General features: G+C 32.2%; 1 protein-coding gene across 3 annotated transcripts in view; it reads right to left on the bottom strand.

Moving 5' to 3' along the window:
- Nucleotides 1-255: 255 nt before the first annotated feature.
- TTLL7 (tubulin tyrosine ligase like 7) overlaps nt 256-10,910 on the bottom strand; it is a 144,588-nt gene continuing 133,933 nt past the window's right edge. For 2 of the 3 annotated variants that reach the window (XM_064588934.1, XM_064588933.1), the window contains one exon: nt 256-5,025. In XM_064588934.1, the coding sequence (XP_064445004.1) occupies nt 4,905-5,025 (121 nt within the window). In that variant the 3' untranslated portion in view covers nt 256-4,904. Of the gene's footprint in view, nt 5,026-7,979; nt 9,372-10,910 lie in introns of those variants that run through there. The other variant, XM_064588935.1, reaches the window with a different exon arrangement.

Here is a 10,910-nt window from a genome sequence, read left to right as displayed (position 1 = left end):
TATAAAAGTGTCATTTCTAAATTTTAAAAGGGTCTGCCTTTCAGCTAACTAGGAGAAAAATTGACACCAATTTTGTTTACTCGTCCTGACTTTAATAGCAGTAAAAATTATCCCCATAATGCTATTGCTGAAGAAAATTACTGTGAAAACATTTCATCACCTGAAAGCTTAATTAGAACCAGTCTCCTGTACTACTAAAAAGTGTGTGTGTGTGTATGTCTGTGTGTGTGTATGTGTAAGACAGAAATAACCATTTGATGACATGTTGTTGCTTTCTTATGTTAAACATTTTTTATTATAGTAATTGAAATAACTTCACCATACAGATATCACATGCTGAAGCATGACAATGCAATATTAATTGCACATTGTGTTGACATTTCAAGCATATTTTCTGTAACAACATTTGCATTCATATACAGGTAGTAAACCACATGGGGATAATTTGAGTCATGATTCATGGTAGCAAATGTATTGCTTTCAAGCTAATCTTGAAACCCAGAATCTTCAACAAATCTACTAATAGTCGATATTGTAGCATGTACAGTGGTAATTATACGAACCAACCAGCTCAGGACCAAGAACTGCCATTGTTAACCTTTGAAAGAAAAATATCAGCATTATCTGATTACTTTTGCAAGTCTTCTTACCCACTTAAAAAATATTAGTCTATTGAGCAATGACTGTACCAATAGTTTTCAAGTTAGTGGTAGGGATAAAATAAAAGTTTTATGTAGCCCTTCTTAGATAATACAGCCCAGTTAATGCAAAATATGTTATCTGAATAGTTTTTCTTCGATATACCATATACCCACTTATGACAAGGCAAAAAATCACCAAAAAGGGCCGCAATCTCAAAGACTGCAGTAAGTTTTAATATACCACTTTTGGGTTGCAAGACTGTTATTTGTAGCCATGTATCTTGGTTCAAATAGTCTAGACAATGTTTTTTTAGGCATAGAAACTTGGTTCTTAAAAGCCCCAGCAGACAAACTGAACTTGATCTAATAACACATTTTATCTAAGTTTTATTGGTTCTGAGGTAAAAATATACCACCATAAAATGCAAGGAAAGCCAATATCTAAAAGGCAGGATTGATCCTTTCTGGACTTTGCCCATCAAAGGTCAAAACTTCAAAGGTTAAAGTGAAGAAGAAGAGGAGGAGGTGAAGGAAGGAAAAAAGGAAGAGAGAAAAAGCTGTGTAAGGAATAAAATTTTGATCATGCATATATTTCCAAATTTTTTATTTATTTGTAAATAATATTAACCCAAAATATTTAGATAACTAATTCAGAACTTGAAAACATAAATTTCTCAATTTAAAGAGAAAAGCCAATTTTCAAAAATCATTAGATCACAGCAACACAACTAACTGAAGTTACACTTTTTATTGCTTAACCCTTAGAACCAGGTAAACCAAGACTCAAAATGTAAATTAGCATTATAGAACAGAAAAGGAAGGAATTTTCTGTCACTCATCTAGAGGTATTTGATATTATTTTTTAAAGAGAACACATTTAAGAATGAATCAGTGCTTTGCAGAAACCTAGAAATAATAGAGCTTATGCAACTATCAATTTTTTGGTACATTTGAAAAGGTCAAATATGTGTATATTCAGATTTAAAAAGAATTTTTATGTGGAATGGCTTTGACATGCTAAAGATGAAAGCATTTGGATGAATTTATATTAAAATGTGAAATTTCAAGTTAGATAACAAAATTCTATAATCATATGCTTTCCAAATTAAAAAGAGGATTAGAATGAAGTCCTTAATGTCTAGAAGCCTCTATCATCTAGTTGCTTGTAAATATTACATGAAAAGAAAGTTGTGTTTTTTTGTTTGTCTGAGTTTGGTTCATTTTAGTTTTAGGGAGGAGGAATTAGTAGGCAATTTTTGTGTATTTAGACCTAAGTTAGACATATGAAAAAATCTGTATAAATCTTTGGGTCTGGCAGAGGTTATTTCCATATTTGATCCTGTTATAACTTCGTTTTTATACATGCAAGGTAAGTGAAATGCTAGTAAAATAAAATTTGTTGCTAGTAAAAATAAACATAATATGAATCACAATAGTTCCTTCAACAGATTACATAAAGCAAATGGTAACTAATTACAATGCTGGATAATTAAAGTGAAAACAAATCTGCCATCTCATACCATGTTCATAGATGAGATTTAAAATAAAGGTTGCTTTTTATATAATTCTGGAAATGATTGCAATCATATACAGTTCTGGAAAGCATTCTAATCTTAGATTTACAGAATGAGTAGGGATATGTTTTTTTATAACAGAATGAAAATACATTTTCATCTTAAGTAAACCAAATTCCCTATTAAAAACTCCTGGTAATATTGAATAACTTCTGAAGTTTTTCAAATAAAGTTACTTTCTCTCCTAGAAGAGAGAATCAGACCCGTACTATCACTTATATTGATATGTTTCCACTTTATGAATAAAAAATTTATAATAAAAACTAAGGAATATTTTATACCTCTAAAACATTTCTATGGCCTCTAGAGACTTTCGTGGTTTACTACTGAATCTTCTCTTCGTAGTTTCTCATTATGGAATAAGCACTTATAGCAACCATAATCCACAGCATACCAGGTAGTATATATAAACAATGAGCACATGGCTTTTATTCACAATTTTATCACATCAAACTAGATCAGTATAAATATGCAAATGTCAGCAAGAACATTCTAGTGCTCAAAAAAAGCCAGATCTAAGTAGCTAGATAAATTAAATTTGTTCATTAATTAGTTAGGTAGTTTCACACATTTTAACTTATTTTTCAAAGGTTCTTAAATTGTGTGTGTGTGTGTGTGTATGTGTTTTCTAGGGGGAGAGGGTTCATCCCCATGTTGAACATTCTTCTTATTTGTTTTAAATAAAAATTTCACTCTTTTATCACTAAAGACAGAAGTCCCAAAGCACCCACTCTAGCATACTAACCATTTTGATTTAAATTAATGCAAGTGAGTGGCCAACAAACTGGATAGATATCATATACCAGACACTTGAAATTATGTCTCATTCATGGACAACTCATAAATTTAAAAGAAAAATTATTAAAAATACTTCACGAAAAGACCTACTTGTTTATACTCTTACAATGATTTTACAATATCCCAATTTTTGCATTATTTATTCTAAGAAATCTGTAATATATTTAAGAATTCACAAAATGGAGTCACAAACATTCAGAGTTACACTGTAATTTCTTTTATCCTGACCTTATCCTGTTTTTCCCCAAAGACAATAACAAATTCTTCTTTGGGATGCATTTAACAAGGAAAAGTATCTATTGGAATATAGATGTTAGGTAGTCATAAAGAATCAAGTAGTGATGATTTAAGGAAAATCCTATCTTAGCCTATCACAGCCTCAGAATATGGCTTTAAAAGCAAAATATATCTAACTTAGTCAACTTTAGGTTGCCAATTAATCCTTTTTGCAAATTAAACTAGGACAGTTTGCTTCTCTCAGTTCTCCTGCTTTGGGGCCATTTCTTGATTTACTGGAAGTAGTTTCTAGGACAGTAAAAGGTAAACATTCCTAAATTTTGCCAATAATTAGCATCTGTGAAAAAATAAGACTGTTGGGAGAAGTTTAAAGGAACTTCTAAAAGATGAATATTGTAATTTCTAAGGATTTCCATGTCAGTGATAGTGCTGTTTATATTTTTATGGAAAACTGAAAGCTCACTCATTGTTTTTGAAACTATAAGCAAGAAAAGGAAGTAAATTGCTATGAAATGTATGCATAATAACTTCAGACACAAAGAAAACTTCATCCTCTATTTTGATTTTAGAAAATTCTCAAGGGTACATCCATGACTAATAATATCTAGTAATCAGAATCTTCTATTTGCAATAATTAGATTATTTTCTATGCTGCAATGTGAAACTATATTAGATTTTACAATGTAAGTTGGTCTCAACATTAAGAGACTTCTAAAATAAGTATGACACATTATCCTATAACACCAAAATGAGTTTGAAATGTCAACTCTTCTACTTCTGGAGAACGGAAGAAATTGTATTTGACCATACGTACCCACTGGAGATATACTTTCCAAATAAAAGTGAATGGTATGAGATACAAAAATCAGATGGAAAGATTTTGTTATTAACATCATTTTCTGTTTCTTTATGTGACTTCCAATGAAAAGTAGAAAATAAAATCTAGTGTACGTTTTTTTACTTGTAACCCACTGGATTGTCTTCCATTTTGGATCACTATATGATCTTACTAAAGCCTTACTGAAAATGTACATTATCACAAGTAGCTAAATTTCCACATAGAGGAATAAAAATACTGGGAAAATCAGGTTGAGATTTTTATAGTACTCTGAAGTGTGCTACAGTAATGATAAACCCGTTTTATATTTAATCCTATCATCAAGCAACACCAGGCTTCTAGCTTTGTTTTTCATTTTAAATGGCTACTATATATAAGAGAATTAATAAGGTATTATACTATTAATGCTTTTTCAAGTCAAAAGAAGTATTATCTAGAAAATAATTTAACACTGAAATGGGATATTCAAGATCAATTTTGTTTTATATACTCTGCAGCAAAAATAACATTTCTAGTAGGAAGGAATTAATTATAAACCTAGCAAATTCTAGACATTCACATCTTTGTGTAAACAATTTAATGGTTTATTACATTTCCAGAAAGGTTAAGTCTTATATCCAGTTTTCTGCTAATTCTTCTTTCATATATTATAATAAATATATATGTGTTATTTGAGTGCACGTGTATATATTTTCACACATATATGTCATATATACATAAAACAGCACTTAATGGTCACTTTCTTTGCATGTTTAAATTGGAGGGAAAAAAATGAATTGCTATTATGCATAATCCATGGCAATCTTCCTTTCTGTTTCACAAATGGCCATATCGGGATGTAAACAAAACATTGGAGCGAGTCATTCCAGGTGAACTGTATTTCAAGATGTAGTTTGGTGTTCTCATGAAGAATTGTGTACTTCCTGGTAATAAATACCTACAAATGACAGTTAAAAAATTATACTTTACAAACAAGTTAATATTAACATCTCTCACTAAAGTGTTCTGTGGTTAATAATTTATGTATGCTATATGAGAAACAATACTATAACAACAATGCATTCTACATTAAAAAAAAAAAATGTTCTCTCCCAGACTGAGGTGGGAAGGTGGAAGATGGTCATAAAAGCCTCACCTAAAGAGCAGAATATAGATGCAACATATGATCTTAGTATCCCAAGACATCCCATAAAGAGCCATTATACTCACATGCTAGGAAACTATTTCCATGGCTCATGTTAATTTGAAATTCATCATTAATCTCTATAAATAATATGTGAAACCAGTTAAATATTTCTTAAAAACATGTGATATGAGAATTTGGCTAGCCACATTACCAATAATTGTTTCAAGGATGTTGGAACCATTAATTATAATTTAATAATATTTCATCAATGTATTATGACTATAGGTAATCTAAGAGAAAAAGTTAAAGACTAAAATTCATAATTATAAAATTTATCTTCCTAGACCACATGGTTCTTATGATAACAACACCAAAAACAATCATGATTACAGGTTACATGCAACCCTTACAGCCAAATGTATTTCAGAATACATGAATTTCCCAGATTTTAGAATGATAGAGTGTATATACTATATATAATATAACATCTCCACTGGGGCCTTGGTGCAGCATCCTGAAATCAAACCATTAATCTTTCTGTTTGAGCGAAACATATGAATACTCACAATAAACAGGATGAAAACAACAAATAACTTCATGTCAATTCAGGTCAGGCCAGATTTGCCAATAAAAAGTTACTCTTCCTTTCTTTTTAGTTTTCAGAGATTTGAGAATAAGTAATTATAAATAAGAATGTGCACCTGTATAATTTGTTTCTCTCTGGAAAAACTTTGGTTAGCGTTAGGCCACTCCAATCTATATATCTAGAGAAAAATGGAAATCCACAAGGAAATCCACATGAGCGAAAGCACATAAACATTATTATTAAAAGTATAAATCTTGGTAATGACAAGGACATGCTATAAAATCAGGACAAAGACATCTATGAGGAATTTCCAAAACCAGGGGTAGCAATAGAAGGAGATTTGAAATTTTTGAAAAAATAAACAATGGTAGAGCATCAACTCATTTATTTTTTTCACTTTACATGAGAATCTTCCAGCAACAGTGTCATCTTTCCATAGATACGCAATGAAACTGAGGGCCAAGAGTACCATCAGCTACCTATTCTACATTAAATAATGTTGATACCACTATACTTCCATGCCAATGGAAAGTTACATTTATAGTTGTGTTATATGAATTTTGTAGAATATGAATTCATTATGATCAAGCTACATACGACATTCAGATTAAAATGGAAGAATTCTCCATAACATCCATAAACATCATTTTATCATGAATTATCTAATAATATCTTCTAAATCTATTACCTAGTATCACAAACTATAAATAATTGCTCAAATCATTAAGTTAATAGAGCAGTAAAATAATACACAACAAACCAAATCGAATCAAAATTGCACAATGGGTGATGAATAATGAAACAACCGATTTCTCACATCACAGATTATATGAATTATTTTCTTAATATCACTTGGGTAATTTATATGGATTAATTATTATGTCAAGAGCTAGTGGAGTCATGATGATTAATCTGCTATCTTCTGTCATGAAAAGGCTCCCTTCCTACCTAAGGCAAAGGTACAAAAGAAAATAAGGTGTTTGATCAAAATCCACTACTTTTTATTAGTTGAGAGTTATTCTACCTTCTATTGAAAATGCATTCTGATTATACAGATAATTATCAGAGTAAAGAATAACTTCTACCAACTTCCTTTTGAAGAATTTCCAAGCAACAGTTACTGCTGACATTATGTACGATAACATTCACCTATCCTTTTGAGTTAAAGATCTCCAGTCCACAGAGAAAAAATAAAAGCACAAAATCCAGGGTTACAGCTAACCTGTACTATTTTATTTAACACTATGTCATACTTAGTGTTTTCTGTGTGCTCAGCACTATTCTAATTGCTTTACAAATATTAACTCATTTACTTCTCATAACAATTCTATACAGTAGGTATTGTGTGTTTCATTTTATTGGTGAACACACTGAAGCATACAGGGGTCAAATGTCTTGCCCACAGTTACATAGCTAGTAAATGGCAGAGCTCGGACTCAAGCCCACGTGTGCCAACTCCAGCATCAGTGCTCCTGGCAGCTATACCTATATTGTCATTTCTCTGTATGAATCTCAGTTTTAAAACTAATGGATACAATGATTATACTCATTTTCTCAAAACTACAAAGTATACAGTAACCTAGAAAGTAGAAAAAGATTATACATCCACAAACCTAAACTTTTTAAAAGAAGCAGAAAAAGCTAAAATGAAACTTCTGTAAGAAAAAAAGTTCAGTATGAACTAAAAAAAGCATATGAAATTACATTGAAAGAAACACTTTGTTTCCCTAAAGCAAGTGCTGTGGGGTATTTTAAAGCATTACAGGGAAACACAATGGATTATTTGCCTTAATATCTCCATTAATATCTCTTGGGAGATCCCTTACTAGCTGAACATCAAAGATTATTTTTGAAATGTTCTTTGCAATGAAATTAAATAATACAATTTGATTGTTTTTAGCAAGAAGAATATCTCTGGGGGGCGCCTGGGGTGGCTCAGTCGTTAAGCGTCTGCCTTCGGCTCAGGTCATGGTCCCAGGGTCCTGGGACTGAGCCCCGCATCGGGCTCCTTGCTCGGTGGGAAGCCTGCTTCTCCCCCTCCCACTCCCCCTGCTTGTGTTCCCTCTCTTGCCGCTCTCTCTCTCTCTCTCTAATAAGTAAATAAATAAAATCTTTAAAAAAAAAAAAGAAGAATATCTCTGGGAAGTACGTTTATAGACTATATATATACACACATATATATACATATGTGTGTGTGTGTGTGTATATATATATATATATATAAAGAGTTTGCATTAAAGCACCAAAAAATGTGAAAAGTTTACAGCTTTACCTTTATTCTAGCTTACAAAAACAGCTAATCTGTAACTAATAGCTAATTGAGAAGTACCTCCGACCCCTATTTGCTTCACACATGTACCCTCACTCCTCATCACAGAGGCTAGGTGTACACAACCTCACATATCCATCACATAGACATAAAACATGCATTTGTCCAATTCCTACTTGATGTAGAATTGGTCTGTCATGTACCAACTTATTGCTGACCATGGAGGATCTCTAGAACATGAACATTTCAAGACCAGTAGGGAATTAGCCTTGAAAATGTAAGCTACACCCACCTTCTGAGATTTTCCTGGAGTAAGATGAGGACCCCTGATACCCCCAAAATAAACTCAGCTTCCTGGTTTGGGGAACAAAGGTAAATAAAGTTCATCATAATATTTATCCTGTGTTTTAAATTTTTTTCTACTGTGGTATAATATATATAGCATGAAACTTACTGGTTGTATCATTCAGTGCATTAAGTACATTCACTATGCTGTGTAAACATCACCACAATCTAGTTCAGAACTTTTTCATCCCAAACAGAAACTCCTTGCCCACTGAACACTAAATCCCCATCTCCTCCTCCCCATTCCCTGGTAAGCTCTGTTCTACTTTCTGTCTCTATGAATTTGTCTACTCTAGATACCTCATATATAGTGGAATCTTATACCGTATTTGTCCTTTTGTGTCTGGCTTATTTAATTAGCCTGCTTTCAAGGTTCATCCATGTTGTAGCATGTGTCAGAATTTTATTCTTTTATACAGACTGAATACTGTTGCATTGTATGTCTGTATCACATTGCATTTATCCATTCATCTGTTGGTGGACACCTGAGTTGTTTCCACCTTTTGGCTATTGTGAATAATGTTGCTATAAACATTGTTGTACAAGCATCAGTTTGAGTCCTTGTTTTTAATTCTTTGGGGTATATACCCAGGAGTGAAATTGCTGGGTCATACGGCAATTCTATATTTAACTTTTTGAGGAACTAGCAAACTTTTCCATAGCAGCCACATCATTTCACATTCTGAGATAGTGAGTGCAATGCATGAGGATTCCAACTTCTCAATATTCTCACCGACACTTACTATTTTGCATCTGGGGGATAATGGCCATCCTAGTGGATGTGGATCATTCCATTGTTTTAACTTTGATTTGGGCTAGGGGTTGCGGGAAGCTCTAGTTTCAAGACCCACCTCTGCCATAGCTAGCAATGTGGATTTGGAGAAGTCATTTAACCTCTTCGGGCCTCAGTTTTCAGTTTTCCCATCTGTGAAAAGAGTCCAGTAGTTTCTTCCATGCCTAGCTCACAGAGTATAAAGCCAATGAAATAGTGCACAAGAGTGAAATATTATTTACATGTTATGAACATCAGCCTCACAAGGCAAGACCATCCTTGTTCTGAGAGATGTTTCAAGCTATCAGAGCCTGGGGCCATAATGGTACCATGTATTTAACTCAATTGTAAAGTATAGTACACATTTGAAAGAGCATAAAACATAAATGTCCAGCTTAATGAATATTATAAAGTGATTACTTGTATAACTGCTACCCAGGTTAAATAACTGAATATTCCTAGTACCCCAGATCCCTGTATATTTCAGCACCCTCCCTTCTTCCCAATATCTTCCCCATTTTTTTATAGAGTGTTCATTTTTTTTCTTAGAAGTTTGTAGGAGTTCTTTTTTGACCTAAGAATCTTATATAGGTTATAAATGGGTTGCAAATGCCTTCTTCCATTCACTGACTTGCTTTTTCACCATCTTAACAGGATCTTCTATGGAATAGATATTCTTAACTTTAACATAGTAAAATTCATCTTTTCATTTATGATCTGCTCTTTTTGACCCTATTTTTTATAATCTTTGCATACCTCAAAGTCATGAAAATATTCTCCTGCATTATCTTCTGTAATATTTAGTTTTGCTTTTCACATCTGTGTAGTTAAATCATTGGAGATGATTTTTGCATATGGTGTGGGTAAAATCAAGTTTCTTTATTTTTAATTATTATTTAGAAACCCAATTGTCTCAGCACCACTTTTTAAAACAAATTTCTTTTTCCCATTTGTCATAAATCAAATGTACCTCCTTTTCTCATAAATCAAGTCTCTCTATACACCTAGGTCTACTTAGGACTTTTCTGAATGGTTTCATTGGTCTGTCTGTCCTTTTGACAATATTACACTGTCTTAAATTACTTTAACTTATTCTAAGTCCTAGTACACTACAGTTAATAAACCCTACCATTTTATTTTTCTATTTCAAACGTGTCTTATCTATTCTTGGCCCTTTGTTTTTCTGTATAAATGTTAGAACAAGCTTTGGTCAGACTGTGCCTCCCCCCAAAAATTTGTTGAGATTTATACTATGATTACATTGCATTTAGAGATGTTTAGAACTATTTAAGAGCTGACACTTGATGATACTGACCCAATGATGTTACATTTTGCTACATAAAAGTCTTGCACATTTTTGTTACATTTATTACTAAGTATTAACTATTCTTTGATGCAATTGAAAATGATATCATACCTAAAATTTCATATTCTTGCTGTTTGCTGTTGATATAGGAAAAATATAATTGATTTTCTTATCTTGACATTGATTTCATTAAACTTCTTAAATTTACTTAATAATTTATCTGTAGATTTATTTAGATTTCTACAAACACCATCATATCCATCAGTAAAGAATTTCAGTTTAGTGCCTTTTTTTTCTTTTGCTTGCCTTATTGAACCAACTAGGACCACTACTACAATGTTAAAAACAAGTAGCAATAACATGCACTCTTGTCTTATTCCTCATCTCAGAAGGAAAGCCTTCAACATTTCATCATTAG

The sequence above is a fragment of the Mirounga angustirostris genome, unplaced genomic scaffold (genome assembly GCF_029215605.1).
Source record: "Mirounga angustirostris isolate CCGP_5_RB_7025 unplaced genomic scaffold, mMirAng1.0.hap1 SCAF_4, whole genome shotgun sequence".
Lineage (NCBI taxonomy): Eukaryota > Metazoa > Chordata > Mammalia > Carnivora > Phocidae > Mirounga > Mirounga angustirostris.
The sequence above is the reverse complement of the archived record's forward strand: the minus strand, read 5'-3'. Positions and strand labels throughout refer to the sequence as shown.